This window comes from Dermacentor albipictus, chromosome 8, assembly GCF_038994185.2.
Source record: "Dermacentor albipictus isolate Rhodes 1998 colony chromosome 8, USDA_Dalb.pri_finalv2, whole genome shotgun sequence".
NCBI classification, from domain to species: domain Eukaryota; kingdom Metazoa; phylum Arthropoda; class Arachnida; order Ixodida; family Ixodidae; genus Dermacentor; species Dermacentor albipictus.
The window spans coordinates 40,925,049-40,952,561 of record NC_091828.1 but is presented as its reverse complement, the minus strand read 5'-3'; the positions used below and the strand labels follow the sequence as shown (position 1 = coordinate 40,952,561).

At 48.2% G+C, this 27,513-nt stretch overlaps 2 protein-coding genes across 7 annotated transcripts in view; one reads left to right on the top strand and one right to left on the bottom strand.

Moving 5' to 3' along the window:
• sick (sickie) overlaps positions 1-27,513 on the bottom strand; it is a 1,048,559-nt gene that overhangs the window by 713,983 nt on the left and 307,063 nt on the right. The gene's annotated exons all lie outside the window — the stretch shown is intronic.
• LOC139048735 (uncharacterized) lies at positions 7,915-26,489 on the top strand. Its single transcript, XM_070523280.1, has 6 exons — positions 7,915-9,410; positions 13,582-13,940; positions 16,071-16,519; positions 17,316-17,565; positions 21,117-21,375; positions 25,207-26,489. The coding sequence occupies exons 1-6, from the start codon at positions 8,012-8,014 to the stop codon at positions 26,142-26,144; spliced, it is 3,654 nt and encodes a 1,217-aa protein (XP_070379381.1). The 5' UTR covers positions 7,915-8,011; the 3' UTR covers positions 26,145-26,489.

The following is a 27,513-nucleotide window of genomic DNA, read 5'->3' as shown; positions in this document are numbered from 1 at the left end:
CTATCTATCTATCTATCTATCTATCTATCTATCTATCTATCCCGATATTAAATGACTAAATTACGCTTCCATAAAAGTCACTCTTGCCGTGAAACGAAGCGTCATAAGCCAGAAAAGACGCAACAACGAATGATACGTGGCGACGCTGCCTTGAAGTTCCAGCACCATCGTCGTGCCGTCACGAAGTTTGACGGAGATTCTCGGGCATATAATTAATTTGTATCGGTAAGGGATGATTACATAATATTCTAGAGAAGCCAACGACAGAGCCTAACAAGTTTCGTGCACAATTATTGTGGAATACCGGCACAAATACGATAAAATACTCTGAAATTTGTGACGTCACACTAGGACACCGACGCTGGTGTTCTGGAGCAAAATTCGATAACTGTAAGTTCGACCTTCGTATTATTGCGTGTTATTTATACTCTCTTAAGGGATTAACCAAAAATAAAGTCTCGACATAGTAGTTCATAAGTGTAAGCTGATTTAGTGCCACATTAAAAAACACCGGGCATACAAAGTTATTTCAGAGCCCTCCATTACACGGCGTCACTCATAATGTTAATTACAGTTAATCGGCCAGCCGCAAACATATCCGGCCTAGGAACAAGCAAATGATTACTCCAGTGTTGGTCGAGAACCCTAACCAATATTCCATGGCTACTTTTGCGCTAGCTGGTCCATAATGTTTGCTCGCAGCGCCACTGTAAGACGATGGTCTATCGTCGAGCTCACTGCCAGACAGTATGCAGCTTTAATTACGACCAGGTGCCTTCGACGATTCAGTTTCGTACAGGAGCGAGTCGCTGCTCTGGCGCAGTGATTTCTCGGCTACCGTGGGAATTATGTGAAATACCTGGATTTGACTAATTGTCGTGCTTGTAGGTTCAGACGCACTTACGTATTTGCGCTCCAATATTTGTAACTTAGCACCGGGTCATAGTTTTATGAACTAAAAACCACGAGGCGAAAGTCTCCGCGCATACGCATAATCATTGCGAAATGTTGCATTTATAACGCTCCGTTTTGTTGAAGACTATAAACGCGCAACGTCGAAATGCCATTTGAGGCTAGAAGTACGGAGTTTAAAGATGTCGTTGTACAGCCGATCACTTCGGTCAGACTTGCGGTTTGTATAAATTATTACATTCTTTCTTTATTTAAGTCTTGCTATATTTAGTGAATTCTCCAATTATATATATTTAAAAAATCTGCTTTACCCTGCCTTATTGTTTCTTTTAAATTTCCTTTACCCCGTTCTGTGAACCACTGGCTTCGCTGCCGAACCGCCAAGGTGGTCAGGCGCCATGGGCATCGCCGACTGGTCGAGTAGTTTGCGACTCGCAGTCGCAAGGCTGGAAAATCGAGCAGCTTGCGATTGGCCTGCGACCGTCACTTTTCGATCAATGCGACCATTAGCGGCTGTCGCTTTGCGACCAGAACAGTCGCACGACCTCTGCGACTCGCAAGTGTGAATGGGCCCGTATACTACTAGCGACACAGTTAATTCTAGCAATTTCCGTAGGAAACTCTGCGCTTAAAACGCTGGCGGATGTGCACCACGCGTGCCTTGAGCAAAACTATAGGTAAGGTAAATCTGCAAAAAGAAATGTGTTAAAGAGTGGTAAGAGAAACCGCTGCGTTATGGCAGAGGCCAACTCCGTAAAGGACACCTTGCGGAGCGCTCGCGAACCGGGCGTGTGTAGTATGTCGCGCTTTCGAATAGATGGCGCTGCGCAGAGCGCAACTCGGCGGCTGCGCCACAGAAGACCTGGAAGACGCCTGCTTTCGTCGGATTACGCATCTGCTTCTAGATTCATTGTCTAGCAGTTTCCAGAAGCACTAATGGTAGCACTGTATAGCGCATATATATATATATATATATATTATATATATATATATATATATATATATATATATATATATATATATATATAGAGAGAGAGAGAGAGAGAGAGAGAGAGAGAACATATAGCCTTTTTTGCAGGAGTATACGGGGTTACGTAACTCTAACAGCGTTGTTGCCCTGAATGCGACGCGGAATTTTCTAAATGTATCCGGGTGTTCAGGGAGCTTATAACTGGTCTCCGGAGTAGGTCTGTACTTTCGCCCTTGTGCGCGTTTATGGATCATCATGGATCATCAACCCGCTACAATGGATCATCAACTCACTCAACCATTCATTTTATCTTTCCGGGTGGCTGTCAAAGACAGCATCTTTGGAGGTTTGTCGTGTCGAGAGAAATAGTTGTGGAAGCTATCACAATCAGTACCAATATATGATAAGGTCAACAAGAGTATGGAAACAATGGCGATCCAATAAATGCCCTTACGCGCCTCTTCCGATCCGCCCTTACGCTGCACGGCCCGTTGAAGTACCGGATATCTATAAGAGTCCCTCGGTCGCACGCACAGGGAGGAATCGCAGGAAAGGTTGAGGAACCGGAAAGAGGGGTAGAGTTTGGCGAACAAAAGTGCTCTCTTCCAAGACGATGCACTGAATGGGTTCGCGATGAATACGGTGCCGGATATATATATATATATATATATATATATACATATATATATATATATATATATATATATATATATATATATATATATATATATATATATATATATATATATATATATATCAATATATATATAGATATTGTGAGTTCACTTTCAGTTCACTTTATTTCCTTGAAGACCCCACAGGGGCTGTTACAAGGGGGTGACGTTGCCGTTAACAGGACCTTTAATCACGCGTAAAATATTCCACATCAGAGGCAAAATAAAGAGCCTTAAAAGGGCTAGGAAAGCTCGCTCGTGCAGTAGTATTCGGTCACAAATCACAGTGATGTCAAGGACCCTGAAAAGTAAAGTGAGCGTGGCGAAAAAACACTTTCTGAGTCACTGTGTACACAGCTTTATTAAAAGGGGTCCACATAAGTTCTGGCGATACATAAGTGTAAAGCGTAACAACCAAGCATCTGCGCCTACCTCAGGAGGCAACCAGAAAGCGAATCTTTTTATCACCTACTTTCAGTCCATTTTTCACTGCTGATAACGGCTTTTTACAAAGTTACCCATATATATCAATTAGTGAAAGCAAGTCTTTACACACCGCTTTCATATCGCAGACGGCCGTGTTTTCACTTTTACTATACATTGACGAAAAGAAGAGATCTGGTCCAGATAACATTCCAAATGCCCGTTTAAAACGATGCGGCGAACCCGTTAGTAGATTCCATTCAGCTTATATATTTAAGGTCGCTCCACGTAGGTCGCCTTCCAGCTGAATGGAAAATTACTAAAGTCATTCAAGTGCAAAAGTCAGGTGATATTCTTCCCCTCCTGTCTATATACAGGCCTATATCGCTTACTCGTAGCTCATGTAAAATGCTTGAACACATCATCCTAAAATATCTAATAGAATACGTCGAATCAAACAATATACAGCATGGTTTTCGTAGTGGCCTATCCACTGTTACCTAATTAATTGAAACACTAAGTGTCTTTGCCAAAGATATCAACAGCCAACTACAAGCTGGTGCAATATTTATGGATTTTTCCAAAGCTTTTGAGGGCGTTGCTCACCTTAAACGTATCTATAAACTAAAGACCATAGTAGGAGATTGTCTTCTCACGTGTTGGATTGCAGATGATCTTTCGGACCTTTACCTGTATGTATATACAGTATGATGACCATGCATCAAATACCGTTCCCATTTTATCTGGCGTACCGCAGGGTTCTGTTCAGGCACCACTGCTGTTGCTGTTGTACATAAATGATATAACAAACCACATTGACGTAAATATTAGACTATTTGCCAATGACTGTGTGTTATACCACACGATGAAATCTCGCGATGACCAAATAAAACTTAACAAATCCCTGAACGTAGTAGCCCTGTGGTGGATAGATTGGCAGATGGCATTAAACACGGAGAAAGCAGTTTATATGACCATAACAAACAATAAATCGACCCTTTTCTATGCCTACACCATTAATGGCCCCATACTACAGAATGTTTCACGTTATAAATACCTGGGAGTATTGATAAGCCATGAATTTAGCTGGTTCACGCATGTTGAACAAGTATCCAAAATGGCATTACATAAATCGTTCTTTCTTAAACGTTCGCTTATGGGCTCTACATTTGAAACACGACTTCTCGCTTACATCAGTTTTATCCGACCAATATTGGAATATTAAAGCGTTGCCTGGTTTCCGTACAATAAGCACAACATTCTCACACTTGAAAGGGTACAAAGGAAAGCCGTGCGATTTATTTTCAATCGTTACAGACGAACGCATTCCCCAACCGAAATCCTGCAACTCGCTGGCCTCCCAACTTTGTCTAGCCGAGACAACGTGCTCAGGTTAAACTTCTTGTATTCTTTGTTCAACCATAGTTTCAAGCTAAATCCCAAGCCATTCATTACATGCAACACTTCCAGGCAAACAAGCAATAAACGTAAACTTACCCTAGAGGAATTTAATTGTACTGATAACGTGCTTCGTTTCTGTTTCTTTCCGGAAGCCGTTAGAGACTAGAATTCCTTGGATGAATTAATTGTTGATGAGCCAAGGCTTGAATTGTTTAATTATTTCGTGGAAGACGTCGTTTGTCACAGGTGCTTATCATGTTGCTGACTGGCTTTTTTCTCTCGTTGTCTGTTGCATTGCCTGCATGTGGAAATTTATCGATGTGCATTTTGTTTATGTATTCACTCCCACCTCTGTAACAATCCTTGCGATGGATTGACAGTATTTCAAAATAAAATAAAAAAATTAAATCACATACACCCCGAAGACGTGGCGGACCGATCACACTACAGGTACAGATCAATCTCAAGATGAGTCCTCACAAGCGATGAAGACGAAGAACTCGATGTGATGATAATCATGTGCACACAATGAAGAAGTGCATAAGAAATGCCCACACTAATTTACAGCGCGTGCGGGAGGCCAGCCTGGCCGCAACATCAAGGGACGGCGAACTCTTCCTGAAAGTCTTCATACTAAAGACGTGGACGCTCTCGGCAACACGACATCTGCGGTCATTAGGGATCACAACAGGTCGAGCGTGATAATTAGCGGGAGACGTCTGTTCCAAAACTGTGTATGGGCCTATCAACCGACGCTGAAACTTGTCGCGCAAGCCAAGAGTGCTAACTAGTGTCCGGAGGAGCACTTCGTCGCCAGGGCGGAAGAACGCTACGCGATGAGATGCGTCATAGAGGTTCTTGCGATCATGTTGTCTAGCTCCAGTGTTGATGCGCGCGAGCTGGCGCCAATGGAGGAGGAGGGTTATATATTGTCCCCAAGAGGATGCAGCTGGACTGACAGGGGCGGAGAAGAAGGAGATGTCAAGAAAAAAAGAGGGCGAACTGCCATATACAAGGTAGAATGGCGAGTAGCCAGTTGTGCGTTGTATGGCAGTATTATACGCGAAAGTCACGAATGGCAAAATTGCGTTCAAGTTTGAGTGGTCCGGTTGAAGATCATGTCGGAGAGCGTGCGAAGAAAGCGCTCAGCCAGGCCGTTCGAAATGCCCACAATATATATTTACTTTTCTTTCTTGTTCCTGTTTACAGCCACTGCTGTTATGGCTCGCTCCTATGGTTAGATTTGATGTCCGCGAGGGTGGTCAGTTACTGTCGGAGGAATCATAAAGTGCTTTGATAGAAGTTTATGCGGAAACAAAAAATTATTATGCCCATGAGGGTGCGAGCTCCGGGCCGACACATTGCCTGTCGAAGATTACACTTCCCAGCCCCTCCGCTGATGCTACAACAGAGGAGAATACCGCACCGGAAGAGCCCGTTCATGCCGCCAGCTTCTGAGGTTGAAGCGCTATGGTAAGCTGACGACACACTCTATAGCTTGTGCATGCACCAGCACCGATACGAAACAAGGAAAGAGAACTAAACGAAGCAGCGGTTAGAAGCGAAAGGAACGACAAGAAAGAGGGAAACGAGAAAGGGCGTCTCTCCTCACTCCACCACCTCAGCGGAGGCCACTTTCAGAAAGAAGACAACTGGAACTAGAGCAGGCAGATTATAAATTAACCTTCTTTGACCAGAGTTCTCTATGATGATGATAATGATGACAATGATCCTTCAAAACCTGGCACGCACCCACGATATGTGATGGGCCAACAATCGGGTTGAAGTACGCGTGGATAAGGACTGCAGGAAACAATGAAGAGCTAGAAAAGGTGGAACTTAGCGTTAAATTTCGTAAGCTTCCTCGAAGAAACATGATTAGTGCGCATGTGCGAAATATTTATTGCGACCTATACCTGACGAAAACGTGAAAGAGTTAGTACTGCCCATAACACGTGGGCCGGAACTGCCGCAGTGCTTCGAAATATGGGGGCAACGTAATCTTTTTTTTTGTCTACAGCATCTGAAAAATCCCTCATAGGCTCAATCAGTCCCCTTTACCTCGGACCACACTATTGATTATCTTGCTAACGAAATTTCAGCAAACTACTCTGGTCCTGAATGACTTAAGGTTGACTTGTTTGCGCATTAACATTCCATTGTGCTCACGAGGGCACCATCCAATTCCAGCATTCCACGACCAGTTGGATGTTGCCAGCACCACACAATACGTCCCCCTCCCCCCCCCCCCCTCTTTTCTCTGAAGTAAAGCTACACAGAACCCTGCTTTCTATTCCGTTTCGAATTCTTACTCAACCACCGTTGCTGAATACTGCTTCCGAGGAGGAAAAGGACGACTTTCATGGCACGGGTCGTATTCTCGTTCTATTCATCGCCGCAATATAAATGAAATATTCGCTTCATATTCTGCTCATAAGCTCACGTACTACATGATACCATCGGGTAAAAATAGCATGTTCCACAGCCACCCACCATGGCCCTGAGCGAGATAGTGGTCGGCTTGATAGCTATCGCTGTAGCTGAAATGGTAGTGCAACACACGCGTAATGCGGAGGTTGTGGGTGCGGCTACCACAGGCGGCAAGTTGCATGTTCGTCAACCATCATTTTCCTTCTTTCTCATTATTTTCTACTTTTCAATCTCAGCGACAGGAAATGGCTCTTACGCTTTTATTGGCTTCATTGTCACTTGGCTTTATATGGTTGTGCTTAAAAAAGAAAAGGATTGAACGCGTCGGTTTCAATTCTCGTCCACTTCGTATGTGTATGGGCTGACTCACAAGAAAAAAAATGCAGTAAGATTTTTAAAGTTATTTTCACAGAATTCTTTAGTTTCTTTAACCCTCCAAACTTCCGATACCTTGATGAACGTGAAATTGGGTTACGCTCCCCACATCACATAGCAACAACCAACCAAGCAATTCATGCAAGCGATTACATATACCAATGCTTGAATAACCTCAAAACTATGGTTTTTCAAAATTTCGATTTTAATGTTTCAAATGACAAACGACACTTCTACCAGTTTGCGTAATGGAGATTCTTCGTGCATCATTTCTGTGTACTGTTCTCAGGATGAACTTTAACCTCCGCAGAAAATCGCTTGCCTATCATGCTTGGTGCGTCTTCAGCTTCAGAAAAGAAAATACAGCGTTTCTATCTCTGTCTTCTTACGCAGTGCGGAGTGATTTCTTTATCGCGATGCCATATATTGTAGATTGGAGGCTGCGTTTCAATGAAAAAAATCTAACCATTACTGCACATGCTGTTACATAATTTGTTGCATCGGCCATCACATATCCCGTGAAATGCACTGGCGCTACTTGGAACGTGAACTGATTCCGGTGGGCTTGTAAAGCTTCCTATTTGTTTCGGTGAGATTCGCGTCAAAATTCCAACTGTGTTCTTTTATTTGTTAAAAGTATGTTACGCTATCTTTATGCACACAAGAATCTCCCTTACATCACCTCGTCCAATCACCCGTAGCGGGCATGTGCCATATATCTAGTAGCAACATAACAGGCCTGTCTCGGCCTCGCGCCAGCTCGTGAGGAAGAAGGAACCGAATCAGCGTACGCTCGGTCGTCTCCTAAGACGTCATATCTGACCCAATGAAGCCACACCAGACGCGACGACACTCCGAGTCAGAGAGCAAGAAGCGTAAGGCGACCCCGAAGAGGACGTCGCCCGGGGAATCTGTGGCTCCCTCGACTTCCGAGGTGACCGAGTCGGCAGCGTCGACACAGGCGAGCCTGGAAACCGGTACCGAAGGAGAAGACGACCTTTCCCGCGCAAACGCCAGCAACGGAAGTGCGTTCCAATTTGAAAACCATGCGTCCGCCGAGGAAGAACATTGCGACGAAGGGAAGAGACAAAACACCGTCTCGTCCGCACTTAGCAGCGACACCACGGGCCTGACGGCGTTCGCAGTTCAGGCAACGCCCAAAATTTTCGGCAAGCAGCGCGAAGCCAGAGACGGAGCCGAAGACACTTCGACCAAGCGACCGGGTGGCACTTGGACTCGCCTTCGTGGACACAGCGTTCACCCTGACACGCGAGACGGAGTAGCCGTCAATGCCACGCCCGTGTCCGCCGGCTTACACAAATCGTTCAGCGATTCGGATATAGCGGCGCTATCGACGACGATATCCATGGCGCCAGGTGACGCTTCGACAAGCAGCGGGGATGAGAACTCGGCCAGCCAGTTTCGCAACTTCTCGTTGAGGACGAAGAAAAAGATTAGGGTGCCCTTCTTCAGAATCAGAGAAAAATACCACCAGAGGCCAAGCAAACCGGAGGTTCCCATGCAAACAGGATCTGCGCTTCCCGTACACAACAGAGCTATTGATAAGAAGGAATCGACCAACGATGCGGACTGCCGCGAGTCTCGGAAATCTGGCACCCGGGCAAGACCCCCCGTTATACATCCGGGGAAACGCCTCGAAGAGGCCATATCCACGCCGGTGCCTGCCAGTGCTTTCACACCCGTGGTAGACCTCAGCGACGACGCGAAAGCCAACTCGGCCAAGGGCAGGACGTCTCCACAGCGGCCGCTGTCTCCAGTCTCCGAAGCAGCGTGCAGGGATAGGGCGACGACGCCGTCTCCTCCGCCAACCACGACGTCACCGTCGTCTCCCGTGCGCTCTCCGAAAAACTCGTGGACCTCGATCCTCTCGAGCGGTCGCACCACGCCGCGCACGGGCGCCCTGTTGGCGCTGCTCAAGCGCGTCTCCAGGGACTCCTCGTCGTCGGCCGCCGGTCGCGACGCCCGCTCGCCCAAGTGCCTCGAGCGTCTGAGCACCGTGTCGGAGATCCACTGGGCGTGTGACGACGACGAGCCGCAGCTGGAGGCCTCGGCAGCTGCACGGCCGGGTGCCAGCCCGACGACCCTGGCGGCGGGGTCCAGTTCGGAGAAGGCGGGGCGTAGGAACGTCTACTTCTCCGACGAGAGGGACGATACCGAACTTCTGCGCATTCCCGAGGTTCCGCTGTCGGCCACCCCGTACAACAGTGAGTGACAGGCTCTCGCAACACGATTGTAAGCCCGAAGGACAGGTCGGCGCCCACGCCCACAACGAAATTAGGGCCCGCGTACGATGCCTCGTTTCAGATATAGTCTAGTTGTTTCGGCATGGCAAGCCTGAGGCAAGGCTGAGAGGCGTGAGGTTAGTTATAAAAGCGTTTAATATACACAAGCATTGATTCGGGCCGAGAGCAAGCTTAACAGAAATGCAGCTTCCACAACGGCGGAAGAGTTGACTCGCTTCTAGAGCTCGGGCTTGCAGGCTTGCTTGGCACATGGCCCAGACACGTCAATCTGTCAGCTCACGTGGAATGCAGGAGAAAAAGCGGCGTTATGAAGAGCACCCTCACAATATAGATCAGACCTTGTGCGAAGTTGTTAGCCTTAAATGACTCTAGTTTTACGTTAGAAATGCGACTGAATGCGTCACCAAAGGCTGGCGGAAGTATGCCACATGCACACTGCGCTTCGCTAGAGTCAGTCTGCGTCAGGCTTTTTTTGTGTGTCGGGTGTTTGTGTGCACTGTACGTAGAAGATTACGGACCACTAAGTCGCCCAAGCCACCACCCTAGCTCACATAAGTGTATGATTGCGATACCGCAAAAAATGCCGTCGCTAACACCCGCCAGAAGTGACGCATGACTCGTAATGAGCGGGTTCTCGGCATGACTTCTCAAAGTAGGCGCCTCCCGTGGCTGCCCACGATGTGCTAAAAAATGTTAGGAATGTTAGGAAGTGTTAGGAATTACGTCACATACACGGACCAACGGGTTCAAGCGTCGATCGTCTGCTTAGGTGCCGTTTAAGGGCGGTTAATAAGAGAGATTTTCAATTACCTACGTTGCAGCTTCGGCGTCATTACTTCAGTTTTATATAGTACTCATTTATAACATATCTGATCCTAGCGACATTTCGTTGCACTTAGCCTTTAGGGACACAAAAGGTGAACTTCTTCGTGAAATAGGGATTCATGTAGGACAGTAAATATTCTGGTTGAGATTAAGAAATAGAGTCGGACCTGTGGTACAATGCCTAGAGTAGATACCCGTTGGTCTATTAGCACACCAGAGTGAATGTCAGTTGACGGAAGAGAAATGTTGTGGAGGACCGCGTAGGATTATGTGGTATGATGAAACAGAGTTGCAGTTTCACGACGAAGTTAGAGCACAAAATAAGGCGCTGGAATGCTTCTACTGCTTTCAGCCTAATTATCGAATAGCACGTGACTTATTCTACGATTTGGCACGGAATATTTGAAAAAAGCATGTTGTAGTTTGTGCTAATATTTGCTTTGAATTATGTCGCATGCTGTACTTGAATAGCTATAGTAATTTATACCCGGCAACAACTTTCCGCAAGAGCGCAGCCAAAGCTACGAAGCCGAAGCAGACATTCTCTTTTTCTTTCTTTTTCTTTTTTGCTGAGCATCTGTATGTAGTCTGCGAATATAAGTGTCCGCTTTTAACCCAGGAAGTTAAAAAAAAGAACATTGGTGGGTTTGAAATCGGTGAACAGAACCACCCGTGATTTAAAGGAATCCTGCAACACTCTTTGAGCAGCGCAAATAATTCTTCATCCTCCGCTGTGGCTTAGCGGCTATGGTGTGACGCTGCTAAGCACGAGGTCCCGGGATCAAATCCCGGCCGCGGCCGCCGCATTCCGATGGGGGCGAAACGCAAAAACATCCAAATCCCACACATTGGGGCAATAATAAAGGTCCCCTGGGGGTGTCAGCAATGGCCTGCAGAGGTGCAGACAGGTAAAGTTTTCTCAGCCAGCTGCAGCGGCGAGCGTGGCGACGTTCCTCGAAGAGACCATGGAACACTTGCCGCGCCGACTCGTTTCGTAGGGACCACGAGGTGCCGCGTCAACACATCTTCGGCGCCGCTATGACTAAACGCGATCGGTGGACCAACTATTGTTAGTGAAATTGCCAACGCCTTCACGGTTCGACTGAAGCAGGGGGATTTCCTGGAAGGAGATGCCTTGCGGTGCCTTCTCACGGGCCTTTGAAGAAGACGCCAGATAATGGACAGCGGCAGCGGCCACTGTGCGAGGTCCACTCGGGGATTAAAAGGCATCAGCTCGGGTCTAGACACGTGTCAGCGAGAACCCGCTCTCCTCGGCATAGAAGTGAAAGCTGTGCGGAATGTGTGTTTGTAATCCTCCTCCAAAAAGGCGGGTGGACTACGATGACGTTGGACGCTACGAATTGGCGGTGAACTGCCGTTTTCCCTCACCTAGGGATCTAGGGAGGACAGAGTGTTTATAAGCAGCAGTTGTGCGGCTGCTGAGGGTGCTCGTGAGTTGTGTGCTCGGGAGCTGTGCGCCCTGTGATAGCGCCCACGAGCTGTGTGCTCGTGTTCAACAAGCTGTGTGTTTGGAGCTTCGTGCTCGTATGCTGTATGCTTCGTCTTGCGGGCTCCATTTGGGAGTCACGCTAGATTGTAGAATGTATCCCTTGTTCTAATGTAATTATGTAAATAAACCCTGTACGCTTAATCCTCCCAAGTTCCTCCCTACGACCTACAACTCCTACAACTGGATGCCAGCGGTGAGATCATCCTCCAACCCTTACAGTGGTCGAAATCAATCCGGAATCTTCTACTACGGCGTGCCTCATAATCAAATCGGGGTTTTGGCCCGTAAAACGCTGGAATTCATTTACTAAATAGCTCTTACTGGACGTGAGAGAATGGTTCCATGAACAGGTGAGCCAAATATCACTCGAGAACATGCAGCGAGGATGCACAATGCCTCTCTAAAGGTAGGTACAGCTTTGCTATGGCGCCATGAAACCCACGCCATAATATCTGGACGCGATGACGTCACAGTGCTTTGATAAGACCATTGGCTGTATGTGTGAAACGTCACGAGGAAAAAAAAAGCAACCAGGCAGATCACACGCTCTGTGGGAATCGATGATATGCGAAGCTGTGTGCGGGGAGTCTACCAAGTTAGCGAAACGACCATGAAAGCACGAAGGCATAGCGGTTCCTTTACGACCGACAGGGCACAAATGTCATGACATTATTGTCATCACCTGTCATTTATGTTCATCACACATTCTTGTGATACTATGCCAATTGTGGTACATACCAAGTTAACGAAATGACACCGAGCGCACCAAGACGCAGGTGGTTGTTTCATGACCTACATGACACACATATGCTATTCATGTCATGGCGGGTCATGTAAGTTCATTATAAAGTCATGTCATGCTATGCCAATTTTGGTGCATACCAAGTGAACGAAACGACCTTGCGAGCACCAAGACGCAGGCGGCTAGACAGATACTGTCAAATTGGCAAGTATTCGCCAATGAAATGCTTCGCATTCAATAATTTCATCAAGGGCCACAAAAGTTTCTGCAATGGTAACAATACTTGTTACTATTGACGTCTACGCAAAAAATCTGTTTTAAAGGTGCGGCTTTAGGCAGCAGTCGTCTGCTCAAATGCCGCCTGTGCCGCCTTCTGCGCAGCACCAAATCTTGGCGTCGCTGAAGGTTCGCTTACAGCTTCCCCAGCGCGCATCTGCGCGTTCCAGTGCGTCTTTTGCTTTGTGAGTAACATTGGCAGTGGCTTATCTCGGCTAGGTCAGGACACCCGTAGCGAAAGATAAGGCATAGCATGGTGAAGCTTGGTTAAACTTGATTGCAAGTTATATATATATATATATATATATATATATATATATATATATATATATATATATATATATGCACATAGGCGACACTTATCTGTCTTATTTTCTTGGAGTCATCTGGGAGTGTATGAATGAAATAACGTAAACCGACCTATGAATAATTCAAGCTAAAAGCTAAAAACTAAACCAAAACACGCACTCCCTTCTCCTTTGTGCATATCTTTCACCCAGTTCACGACAAAATCAAGTACAGAGCAGCGTAACAACTAGCCAAAGACTTTCTCTTCAAGTGAAGATAAGAGGACCTTTTCACAAGATCTGGGTCAGCTAAACGTTTCAGTGGTCAGAACATTCCTACAAGATGCGAGGGAAGCGAAAGCGATCTGTGCAAGTTTTACGCTGCAGCAGATTCGCGCAGCATTTCAACCTATGGCAATTAGCGAGGGCCGTTATCGACGCTAGACATTTCAAGCGGCTAACTTGTATTCGCCGTTTTCTATCTGCCGACAGTTCGAAGCTCCAAGCTGCCCCGGTTCATGAATCTCAAGGACACGCATGCCGGACACCGCTACCGGAAGTCCCTGATCGCCATGCTGGTGCTGTCCCCGGTGCTGATCTTCGTGTTGCTGATCGCAGCGCTGGTGCTGAAGCACGACGCGAGTCTTCGACGGGTGCAAATATTTCAAATCGCGGACGAACTCAAGAAGAGCTGCTGGAGCGGCAACAAGCCGGCGGTGTCCGGCTGCCTGGTAGCTGTGGACCAGATGGTCCACGCCATGGACTGGTTCGCGAACCCGTGCCTCGAGCTGGACCGGTTCGTGTGCGGCAGGTGGCGCAGCTCGAAGCCGAATCGGAGCACCTATAGACAGGTACACACTCCCGCGCCATGTGGGTGCGTAATACGTATCGAGAGTAAAGGGTTGTGCTAATAAGCTTGCTGTACGCAGGCATGTTGTTTTGGCATATTGTACCCTAGCAGCATTACGGAGAATAGAGGTTAGAACAAATATGATGCGCTTTTGCAGCTGTCTTGAAGTTCTCAGTGTTAGAGACGGCAGTGATGGAGGCAGGAAAGTGGTTCGAGTCTCCTCGGGTTTTCCGTGCAAACAAATCCGAACGAATCCGAATATGGGACAAATGGGTGCGCCAACTTCTCGGAAAAGGTTAGTGCGAGGTGAAGGGCACGATTGTAGTTGGAGCAAATTTTCTTGAAGAATCTGATTGCCATATTTCTACAAAAAGCACAGTCGAGAACACTTTCGCCGCGATGCAAGGTCTTTAATGTAAAGCGTTTCTTTAATTGAAGACACATGGGGATAGCAAGTAAAATTAGTGGTATAAACTAATTTTACTATGAACTTATAACCGTGTTTATTGAAAGCTAACCGAGCCCATGGAAAATATTAACCGATGCCCAGTAATGAACACGGTCTGCAGACATAAGCCATGTGTCCAAGATCTGTGAGTAATCGTCGCGTATGCCTATTACCGAAACGGCGGTTTGAGTTTATTATTTCGGCTGGCACGAATGCCGACCGGAATGATATATGCCTCATGTGCACTCATGAGGTCATACGTGCCATGCCTCCTCTTCACGGCAGCTTCTTCATCTTGAGCTTGAAACTATGGCAGAGAGGGAGCGGAGTATGTCAGAACCACTGCAGATTAGGCAGGTGGGAATGGATCCATTTTAAACGATGCACAGAGGAACATAACGTAAATCGTCTTTGTCGCTGTCGTCTTCCTGCTCTGGTTTTTTACGCATCGTTTGTAAGGGATGTAACACTTGGCGAGGGAGCACAAACACTTCTCTTGAGCACAGCCGTTCACCGCTACAAAGCACGTAATTGCCTTCACGTCAGACAAGCACAAAGTGTGCTACTAGTGCCGTATCGTTGTTTCGCTGAGACTTATCGGTTGTATTCTCAGTCGATCAATTTCACGCTGTTACCTTCATCGAGCACTGTGAGGCTGGGAACAAAGGATTGGCTTCGTCTTTGAAGGAATACACGTCACACTAGCAAATTAGGCAAGTAGTACCTGTCAGCATACACCTAGGCAACCGAAGAGAAAGACGACGACAACTAATTGTGCACTCTTTCTCATTGTTGTGCTAAACGCTAACATCTACTATCGCATCAATTCACTTGCGAACGATTCCAAGACAAATCGAATGCATTTATTTTCCAAACTCGCCTGCATATATAACAGAGACCTAATTCATACTAAAGAAAAACGTAGATTCGAGAATACTTCACGTTTAGAAACCGGCAACATAGGGATTACGCGTCATACATCCAGCTAACTACCGGAACGGGTGATCTAATAACTGATTCCTAGTTCACGTCGCAATTTATGCCTATTGTACAACTCCCAACAGCACGCCCAACAGCAACATGCATCTACTATTTATCAGGTGGCCATCTGGCCGCTACGTTACTTAAAGTGCACCTGAAAGCAACATACCCGAATACGCGCTCATATTCGCAGTGCACTGAGTGCGAATGTTCTGAGGCTGTACGATGGACATCGCAGCGAATATAAGAAATTACGAATATGAATTGACGAGCTTTTGCTATTCTATTTGTTTTCGATTCGAAAATACGCTATTCGGATTTTGAAAATGTTCGCTTTGGTTGGAATACTCCAAGGGGCAAAAACTGTAGTCGCAGTCTACTGGGATAAATGCTCATGTAAGTGCTCGTAAAGATGTTAACAGTTGGTGCATCTGTATTCTAATTTTCCTGTGTTTACAGTTTACAAGCGGCTCAGTCGAACAGACGTCCCCTTGTTAAAGGTCATACATGTATATCAAATAATTTCTTTTTTGTCAACTGGACTCCATAGTACCTTGAAATTTGTTTACGAAATTTGTTCAGTAAGTGGAAATATTCGGTATTCTACTCGACATTCTAATCTCCTATTCCTCCAATAATCGTATTCGCTTCCATTCGACAATTTCCCAACTCGAACATCCTATACTCCTCTCCTCTTCGCAGGAGAGTGCGGACAACTTGACGGTCGTCATCCACGAGTCCCTGCTCTTCCTCTTAGGCAATCTGCATCTCTATGGTCACGAGGAAGGCAGCATGGCAGTTTTCTACAACAGCTGCCGCTCGTTCCTGTCGTCCCGGAGTGACCGCACAGCATCGGCCAGTGACGTAATATCCGCGCTGGGCCTCCGGCGCCGCCTCGACGCCATCAATGAGACCACGGGCACGCAGGGCTTGCTGGACTTCGTGGTCGGAACGAGCTTGGGGACCGGCCTGTCCTCGGTGGTCAGCGTGTCTTCCAGGGCGGGGCGCATCTACGTCGACGTCGGCCAAAGCCTGCAGTCCACGCTGAGCGGCGCTCGCGTCGGTCTCTACGCTAACGTGACGCTTGGCGAGTTGGACATTGGCAAGCAGAGTGTCACCCCATTTCTCGACCTCGACAAAGCCGTTCAGAGGTGATGGCAACGAGAGTGGAGATGGTTGGGCGAGCTGTCGGTGCATACTGAAGTTCTAAGTGATGTCACACTTACAATATACATAACTATGTGGGTGCACACGAGCGCGTAGTCGTGGCCAGCAGATGTCGGCATGCAGCGAAGCCGAAATAATTGGCAAAGCGAAGCGTTGGAACACTAGTTGGAACACCCAACTGGAAGCGTCCCCACGGGCTACCGTTGCAGCTTTAGGCTACTTTCTCAATTGGCTGATACTTCTTCCTTCTCCAAAAATCAATTCGGTGTGCCTTCTCATGTCTCTCGCAACTGTGGGTCCTCTGTCATCGTAATGTGGATACCGCGGCCTTAAACAGAAAGCGAGCGATAGCCTGTTCATGGCGCACTAAAGCTTTACACAGTGATAGTTCCCGACAGTGCCCGAACAAGTAATCTCCCGATGCGCCTTGCCGAAAAACTTCCGAACACGGACTAAATTATCATCCTGTTCACTCATTTTCAACGTTGCTAAACCACTGTTCTCTCGTAATTAACATTAATTATGGCTGCTTAACATCCCGAGATTGCACAATGGCTTATGAGGGGTGCCGTACTTGTGGGGGGGGGGAGAGGGGGATGTGGATGCTACAGATTTATGTTGACCAGCTGCTGTTCTCAAACGAGCACTAAATACACGAGCGTATTCGCGTTTTGCTTCCGCCAAAAATGCGGCTGTCACGGCTTGCAATCTAACCCTCGACCTCATGCTCATCAGCAGAACGTCATAACCCCCGAACCACCGCACTGGGATTTCTCGCAGCTGCGTGGAAGACGCGGACAGGACCCAGCCCTTCCTGGACTCGGCCCTCGGAGTGCTCGGCGAAGGATCGTTCGGTGCCAGCTTCGTGGACGCCCTGAACCAGGCTGCACCGCCCGAAACTCCCGCGCACTCGGCCGACAGCCTGGTGGCCGTAAGGTGCCTCTCTGAAATCAGGGCTACCCTGGCTACCTTGGCAGCCGCCAGCCTTCGTAGGGCCTACGTCTACTCGGCTATGGTGCTGCTCGCTCAGGTGAGCGTGGGCGTGACGTCGTCTTCAATGGCAGCTCTACAGGAGCTGGCCAAGAACTTCAGTTGAATTGTGGAGCTTGGCGCCCCGGGACTTCTACGCAGTGAGCTTTGAGGGCCGGCGGGGTGGAGGGCTTCAGATTAATTTCCACTGATTCGCGTTCTCTGGCGTGCAGTCCAAATCACGGTAAACGAGACCTTTTTTCCACGTAGCGAAATACGACCTCCAGGATTGTGAAACGAACCCGCGACCTCGTGAGCAGCAGCTCAAGTAACGCGTAAGACAGGATGTGATGTACTAAAGAACAAACGACAAAAATGAAACACTGAACAGCCGGTATGTATTCAGAGTTGCGCATTTGAGTGAGCTGAGTAATTGAGCGAAACTTGGTTTTACTTAGCTATATGGACGCTAAGTCGCTGGTGAGACGTTTCAACGAGGAAGAACACAACGCAGTATAACGTCCCGCTTTTGGGCAGCTTCTGGAGAGGCAGCCGATTGAATGAATGTGATAAGGCGCTTGCAATTGACAGCAGCTCTGAAAAGTAGCATGCGCTTTCTTTTCCGTTCATATTGAGAGATGTGACGGAAGAAAATGTCGGCAGTATGCTGAAATAAAACACAATGTGGGAGTTAGAGGTAAAAAAATAAAATAGCGCAATTTCATATAGATGACCTACAAAGAATACTGAGAGCTATGACACAGAAATCTTATCTGTATATATCGAAAGTATATTAGTATGCCAAAACCAAAGAAAATGGGACGGTAATAGACACAAAATAGAGCAGTGGAATTTTAGCCCATCTGAAATATTAAAACCTATAAGATTTACGGAAATATTACCTCCGTCTGCTAAACCGCATTGAAGGTCCGCCACAAAACTTATTTACTGAATCTACGACATCGATAACTTGATGATCCAGTTCCAATTTCTTTTTCTTTGCGCGTATTATTAGAGTTCGAATGGCACTTTCGTCTGCATTGTCGCCCTGATACTGTGGTCGTGAGCGCGGAGTGTTAAAAAAATAAATATGGGAGAACATGAACGGAATGCTTGCATTATACCTTGCCTGGTTCCTAAAAGAAAATCACCAACCCTTCCACTACCGGAAAATTAGGGTAAGCTGAGCTTGTCCTGCATGCACCTGACCCTCGTCAAGGCAAAGTAATTGCTGGATGGCTTCGGCCTCCCGATACCTCAGCTCGGGATCTTCTTCTCGTTGCTGCCGGATTGCCTGAGTTCGGCCGGCTCTAATGGCTGGATTTGTGCGCCGACGGCGTGAGCTTTCACCGGCGAGTTCTCACCGCCGCTCGCCGCTCGTCGAACGCTGCCTGTTCCTTGGAAGAGCGCACAAAGCGTGGCCGATGCGTGTCCTTCCCTTCCGTTTTCACAGACCGAACGGAAAGGAAGCCGGCGCAGCGCGCGTGAATCCCTTTCCTGCCCTTTCTCTCCCTGGCGGAAGCGAAACGGCTCCGACGGGTTGCGCGCGTGGCGTGAGCGCGCGCCTATGCAGCTGGAATCCTTGCTAATGACTCACGCTCCGGCGCCGGTGTAGCTCTCAACTCGCGCTTTCCCGCAGCTCCTCTGCTGCAGAAAACTATACGCTTTACCAGTAACCCACTTTAGAGCCTTCGTACCTCTTGTCTTGAAATGATAATCGCTACAAAGCTGCATGTATATCTTGCCGGAAAATTTGTTTTTTTCAATGTGTCTAAAGCTCCTGCAATCAATTAAGTGCCCTTTCGGCTTGGAAGTGTCGAAAATGAGTCATTGTAAGTCACCGCTAATAGCATTGTTTATGGTTCTTACGAAAATATGTGAATATATATACCGTAATTTTCTTTTTTATTATTGTTGTTACTCAAGCGTTGTTCAGCGTTCAGTTTTTGTTGCTGGTTTGTGTATCTTAATCTGCTTTACATTGTATCCACTCTGTCCGTAGTGCCTTATGGGCCTTTAGTTTGCTTTTAAGACAGACAGACAGACAGACAGACAGACAGACAGACAGACAGACAGACAGACAGACAGACAGACAGACAGACAGACAGACAGACAGACAGACAGACAGACAGACAGACAGACAGACAGACAGACAGACAGACAGACAGACAGACAGACAGACAGACAGACAGACAGACAGACAGACAGACAGACAGACAGACAGACAGACAGACAGACAGACAGACAGACAGACAGACAGACAGACAGACAGACAGACAGACAGACAGACAGACAGACAGACAGACAGACAGACAGACAGACAGACAGACAGACAGACAGACAGACAGACAGACAGACAGACAGACAGACAGACAGACAGACAGACAGACAGACAGACAGACAGACAGACAGACAGACAGACAGACAGACAGACAGACAGACAGACAGACAGACAGACAGACAGACAGACAGACAGACAGACAGACAGACAGACAGACAGACAGACAGACAGACAGACAGACAGACAGACAGACAGACAGACAGACAGACAGACAGACAGACAGACAGACAGACAGACAGACAGACAGACAGACAGACAGACAGACAGACAGACAGACAGACAGACAGACAGACAGACAGACAGACAGACAGACAGACAGACAGACAGACAGACAGACAGACAGACAGACAGACAGACAGACAGACAGACAGACAGACAGACAGACAGACAGACAGACAGACAGACAGACAGACAGACAGACAGACAGACAGACAGACAGACAGACAGACAGACAGACAGACAGACAGACAGACAGACAGACAGACAGACAGACAGACAGACAGACAGACAGACAGACAGACAGACAGACAGACAGACAGACAGACAGACAGACAGACAGACAGACAGACAGACAGACAGACAGACAGACAGACAGACAGACAGACAGACAGACAGACAGACAGACAGACAGACAGACAGACAGACAGACAGACAGACAGACAGACCTTGCCTTGCCAGACACCCAGACAGACAGACAGACAGACAGACAGACAGACAGACAGACAGACAGACAGACAGACAGACAGACAGACAGACAGACAGACAGACAGACAGACAGACAGACAGACAGACAGACAGACAGACAGACAGACAGACAGACAGACAGACAGACAGACAGACAGACAGACAGACAGACAGACAGACAGACAGACAGACAGACAGACAGACAGACAGACAGACAGACAGGGAAGTTTAATCACAGTTTTATTAAGTAAATAAATAGATAAACCTAACGTTAATTCGTTTATCTTACTTTGAAAGAAGAGATCGGCATTTTTTCCTGACGTCAACAGACATTCAAAACACTTAAAAACCGTTTTAGTTCCTGCCTAAATATGAGCCACTTTTTTTCTCGAAGGAAACACACACTCTACCTATAACACTTGGTTACACAGATAGTTTTTCTTTTTTAAAGTTTAAAATCGCCATAACACATTGTATTACGAAGAAGAGATGTTACTGCTGCACACAAAACAACAAATATACGGAGTTCGTTCAGCTGGTGCACATATGAAGCCCCGCTGCCACCGCATTGCGTGCTTTCTGCTCAGGTCATGAAGTACGCCTACATCCTCCACAGTGGTGCCGCCGCCGCGCAAGACGCCACAAAGACGTGCGTGGAGATCACGGGCCAGCACTTCAAGGCGTTCTTCCCCCACTGGGTGGCCAAGAAGGTGTTGGGAGAGGCAGTGCTCGCCGCGTTTCATGCAATGGCGAAGACACTGCGCCAAGGCGTCGTCCTGAGCGCCAAAGCGAGGGAGCTTGAAATCGCGGATACCGACTTGGCCGAATTAAAGGTCGTCGTAGTCGGTAAGGGTGGCTGAACGGGCACGTTGCTGTTGCATCATTGGTTAGCTGCGCGATGATATAATGGGAAGTAAGAGAAGTGACAGAAAAGAGCGCCGTATGCTCTTTCCTGTCACTTCTCTTGCTTCCTAAGTAGATCGTCGCGCTGGAAACCAAAGACGTAGACGGTAAATGCGCCTTGTCGCGTCTGTAGCTACATTTACATGATTTCGACAGTTTCACGTCGCATTCTTGACAGTAGCACGTCGACAGCGTTTACATGTGGTACATTCGCCCGCGTCTGGAACTAGCCGGGACCTGTCTGAGGCGATTCGCATTCCGCCGGTGAGTGGATCAGAGCGCAAGGCGGCAGCCGTCTCTCTCGCTCAATTCGACACGCCAGGCGAGACAGATTACCTTGTTTCCAACTACTGCCTTCTTTCGCGTGAATGCGATTCGCCTTTTTCGTGCATGACCGTCATTTACATGAATGCGGTGCGCTAGAAGAACGATGCGATGCAGCACTTGTTGCATTCGCTTGTAATGTAGAGCCAAACACATCATAGTTGCGGTGCAGTAGCGGTGCATGCTGGTCAGCCTGCAGGCATGCAGGCGGGCAAACGAAGGCAATGTTGATTGAACAAACTTGTGTTCTCAAAATAAAACTGGACGCCGGCGAAAAGAACCATTGTGGTTGGCGCTTGTCGAAACGAATTACGGGATTTTGATGTTGTTACCAATTTACAGGGATGTCACCGCAGAGCCTATCCAGCAAACTAACGGCCACTCGGTCATTGTCAGCAATGGGTAGATTACCGTCAATCTTTTCGCTTTAGAGTGTTAATTCTATAGATTACCAAGATATTTCTTTCAAGCCGCAGAACGCGCTAGAGTAATCTGTTCTCACGATACTCGTACACGTTATCGAAAAGAAGTAACCGATTACAATTACAATAATTTGTTTCAAGATATCATTGATTGCGGTTGCCAATCACTGCACCACAAAATTAATTGAGCAATTACTCAAAAGTAATCGGTGGCCCTACGTTACTCCCTACATTTCTTAAGGTTGCTTGCGCAAATACAGTAAATGGAACGACCTGACCAGAATATTTCAATGCGTCCTCTGCAGCCCTTCCCGCGTTATCTGTCTGCAAAAGAATTGCTTTTCAAGCATTTATTCGCTGATTTCCGGTCGTTTTCTTGCGAAAACGTCTGCAGCGGCACTGAAAACACGCTCGACGTACATGCTGCAGAGAAGGACTGTGTAGTAACGCACTAATACCTTGCTGAAAAAATTGTGATTATCAATGCCCCGATGCTCGGGCCTGTGTTCTCGATGACACACAGGGATGAATTATTCCTAGGCCTAGCAGAAGGGGCTCCTGATAGGGCCAGTGAAAAACTGAAAAAAAAAAATTACCGACGATTACGTTACTTCCTAATGCGAAATTTGAGCGCAGCAAATAAGCTGTTTCACCTTTTCGATAGATTGAGGAAAAGAAATCGAGCAACACATGTATGCGCTATCACAGAATTTTTTTTTATTTTTCACACGTATTCCTTTAACAAAGACTCCACTAACAGTTCTTGACAGTCATGAAGGAAGCTTTGTGGTCGGAGAAATAGACTGATATATGTTCGACTTGGTACACCAATGCTTGATTCTCAAAGACGAGATCTATACAAGTGCCTCGCGAGGTTGTCACAGCCGTGGGACGCGTTACGAGCGAGAGGAACGGGATGTTCTCCCGCATAAGTGTTAGGAAATTGCTGTTTGTCTTTGTCAACATTAAAGTCCCCCACTACTAACATCGGTGTGGATCGATGGACGGTTAAAGCCTCGCTTACTGCTGGTTGCTCTCGACGGCGGCGATGAGCCTCCGCTTCGGTGGCGCGAACGGCAGGGTCTTCTCGGCGGCGGCGCTTAGCCTCTGCTTCGGCGACGCGTACTCCTGGATCATCTCGACGGCGGCGACGGTAAGCTTCTGCTTCGGCGGCACGCACCTCTGGATTCTGACGGCGACGGCGCTGGGCCTCTGCTCTGGCAGCTCGTTTAGCAGCAGCAGCAGCAGCAGCAGCAGCAGCAGCAGCAGCAGCAGACGGAGGACTTCCATCGGTCGTCTCGCTCATGGCTCAGAAAGAACTGGCAGATAATTTCGCAGTGGCGAACGGCAGCGGCAATTTCGGCTCGGGCGGTGCACATATACAGATCCGCCGCCACCGATCTGGCTCTCTGATTGCCACCGCACAGGGGTTGCATTGGAGGAGGAGCGAAGAAAGGACTTAAGTTCGAGCCGGCGCTTTGACAACCGGAGACTCGCAGGAAGAGGGGGGAGGGGGGCGGCGTGTACACCCAGCGGCAAACGATGGGGGCAGAAGCGCGCGCAGCCAGCGGACAACACGATAAAGGGAGGAGGGAAGAGATAGCAGCGACTGACTGATGCCGCTGACGCCGATAGTGAGTCAACCCCAGCTGCGGAGTTGGTTTCAGGGACAACGCCGCCGATGCCGACACAAACAATATGATACCCTCGCTTCCGCAGCGCTAAGAACCAGGTCTAGCCGTGGGAAGGTGGTCACGTATTCGTCGACGTGCCGGGGCCTACGTGAAATAACCGGCGCGTCGGCAACTGAAGAGCACCCTATCCGCCACACAAGAACAGGGGGGCGGGTCCCTTTCCTCGTCTTTCTGCATGGCGGCGACGGTGTTCTATGCAGTCACGTTATCTTGACTCTCTAGCGGCGTCAGCGGCATCCAGCGGTATCATTCGGTCGCTGCTAGCGCTGGGGGGATGAAAGGGGGGCGGAGCTGGTTACGAGGCCGACGACAACGCCGACCACGACGCGAAACCCAGGAACGGATGCCAAAGAGCTGCGCTCTAAAACAGTATTCGGTGCTTTCCTGGCATCAATGTGCCAAAGGTCCATAGAAGCACCATTTCACTTTGTCGGCTAACGTGTGGTGGAGCTCCTTTCGGAGCTTTTCAGTCGTCAGCCATTTAGACTTAAACGTCTAACGGTGATGGACGCCACACGACGTTCGTGTTCCTTGAAAAGATGTGCAAGTGTGTAGTGAATTTCAATGTAAAGTTGCATAATATTCAGCCCTAGAAACACTGTTCGCATCTTATAATCACAAAAGTAGGGGCATATGACTCACGTAAAATCAAAGAGATTGAAACATATGCGTCTAAAAGCTGAAAAGTTAGTTCACGTCGGAGAAGTTATGGATTGCACTAAGCGAACAACTTCTTATAAAAAAGAATGATCATAGTGGAAAAGCTGAGAGGTCGGCCTTAATTCCAATAGAACTGTACTAATCTGCAAGCCTATTTGCTAATCTGCATGCAAGTTCAGGTGATCGAGGCTGCATGAGGCTGATTGTGGGTAGGAGGATACCGGCATATATATTTTCAAACCTTTGTACTTTCCGTCCTGCCAAATTTAAGCGCTCAGAACTGCGTCGCCCGTGGGCTTCTTTCTTCCGAAATGGAACTGAGTGCATGTAATTGGTTAGTGAAAAAAAAACTAACGTAATTACAGTAGTAAGCGCTACTGCGTAAGCAATGTGACCGTTAAATTACAAAATTACCAAAAGAGAAACCCTCAATCGACTACAAGTAATTTGTTAAATGTAATTCGTTGCCTACAACTCTGACTCTCGTCTCTACTCGTAATTATAAAATTTTGGAGCGCGCAACAAACTGATATCGCGGGTGCCTTTAGCGCGATGACGGAAACGGCATAGCAAATATGGTTTTTATCTCAGAAAAAAGTGCGCAGCGATATTTCATTTCGTCACCTTTCCAGCCTAACGAACTTCAAGAAACCCTTTGTTCTTAACGTGCCCAGGCGAGCACAGCGTCACGGCTTGGCCTCGGAGCTCCCCAATCAGTGCCGTGCCCACCCGCTACGACGACCGTTTCCTGCTGAACGTGGTGCGTGCCAGTCGAGACGGCATCGACAGCTACTACGACGAGCGCGCCGTCGAGCGGCAACTGGGAGGACGAGTCGACGTCGGCGACTTCGAAGACCACTCGGCCATCTTCGTGCCAGCCGACTTCCTGGTGGCGGACATGATGTACTACTCTTCCGGGCCCGAGATCAACTTCCCCACGGTGGGCGTGTGGCTTCTGGTCCAGTGGATCAGAGCGGCCGTCTTTAACAAGGCAGTGCAGGAAGCCGCTGGGTCTTCCGGGGAAGATGATCCTGGAGGAAAAGTTGCTCTCAGGCGGAAGTCTCGCGACGCAAGCGCCGGAGTCCAAACTGGCAGCGCGCGACGTGGGTCAATGCTGAGGGAGAAGAACGTGCGCGACACTGCCTGGTCAATCAAGAACATCTCAGAGGAAACACCCATTCTTGCTCGAGGAAGCCGAGATACCGCAGGCGGCAGGAAGGCCGAAAGCGGAACGAGCGGGCGATCAAAGCGGGTAGGGGAGGAACACCAGTCAGACCTGGTAGAAGTGGTCGACGCGAAAGTCGAGTGCCTTCGCCAGGAGGCGTCCAGGATCCTCAGCAGGAACGTCTCGGTCGTGGAAGCGGAGGCGCTCTTCTTCGTGAACTGGGCGCTGGACGCGGCCATGCTGGCTACAGCGGCAGAGAGTCGCGCGGCCGGCTCCTCGTGGTGGTGGGCGGACGAGCACAGAACGACGAAGATGTTCTTTATGCGCTTCTGTCACAGCACCTGCGGCGAAGAACCGATGGCGGACGCCTGCAGGCTCCAGGCGATGCGGCATCCGGAGCTGGCGCTTGCGTTTCACTGTCCAGAGCCGCACGTCGCGAGGTGCTAGTCGTGAGAAGCGGCCGCTTTTCTGTGGATCGATGTTCTGCGCTTTGGTTTTTGTTTTCGTGTTTTTCATGTTGTACGCGATAGGATTATTCTATCGTGCGCAGTGCTTTGTGCAAGATGAGCGGGACGTCGGAAGGACCCAAGGGTTGCTTTTGAATAGGTTGGTGTAAAGCCTTTGGGTGTCCGAAGGCTTACCTATATATTATGGTTATAACTGTCTTTGCCGCGCTAGCTGCATGCTTACATTTTTTTACCTTACATTATTCTTATTTTTGACGCATAGGGAAACCGGCGCTCATGTACCAATGACGAATAGGAATTATATCGGCCTATGGTGGTTACAGTATGTTTATGTTGCAATACCAACACATTTACGGCTTCGGTCGTTCCCCATTCTCTCGCTTGTCCTGATCACATTTAGCAGTGTGTATCTTCGAAATTGTAACACTCCTTCTCGCTAAACCTTTCAATAAATTACTTATAGGAGACCTCCTACCAATTAATAGAATAAGCGAGAGCTGGGCGAGTCGGCACATTTAGAAGGCAAGAAATAGCGCACAAAGTGCGAACGACAGTTTCAACTTTTCGAAACTATCACACAAAACGAAATGAGAGCGGTCATCGCAGCCACCACCTGTAACACAGCGGCGGGAACAGACCACATCACGCACTCCATGATCAGAAACCTGAGCGACAAGTCTATCTCCGCGTTCACGGCCTTTATCAACCAACACTGGGAAAAAGGTACGGTTCCGGCGATGTGGAAACACGCACGAATAATCATGATCCCTAGACCGGGCAAGAAACAGGCGGTCTTCGGCACGCAATCTGCGCGGACGACATAACACTCTGGACCATGACAGGTTCCCTCGTTGAAAAGGAAGAACGGCTGCAAACTGCAGCAAATCTCATCCAAGAATACGTCAGCCAACGGGGACTACAATGCTCCCCCGAGAAATCTGAGCTCCTACGAGTCTAGCGAGGCCGGGGTAACCCCACAGTCCCCACAGACCCAACAAGAAAACTCGAGGTACGCCTCAACGGGGACCTCATACCAGAGAAGCCATTGCTCAGGGTGCTGGGCATGTGGCTGCAGTCCAAACAGTGGGCCTTGCACACCCTTACTCTCCTCAAAAGCAGTGTCAAGGCGATATCACGCATGATCTCCCGCGTAACATCCAAGAACAGAGGCATGAAAGAAAGGGACACCCTCCGACTGGTCAGAAGCCTGGTGGTGAGCAGACTCACATACAGCGTGCCCTGCTACCCTCTCACACAGTCCGAGACGAAGCAGGCCGACACACTTTTGAGGATGGCATTCAAGACCGCTCTCCGCGTGCCGACGAGTCCATCAAATGAAAAATTATTGG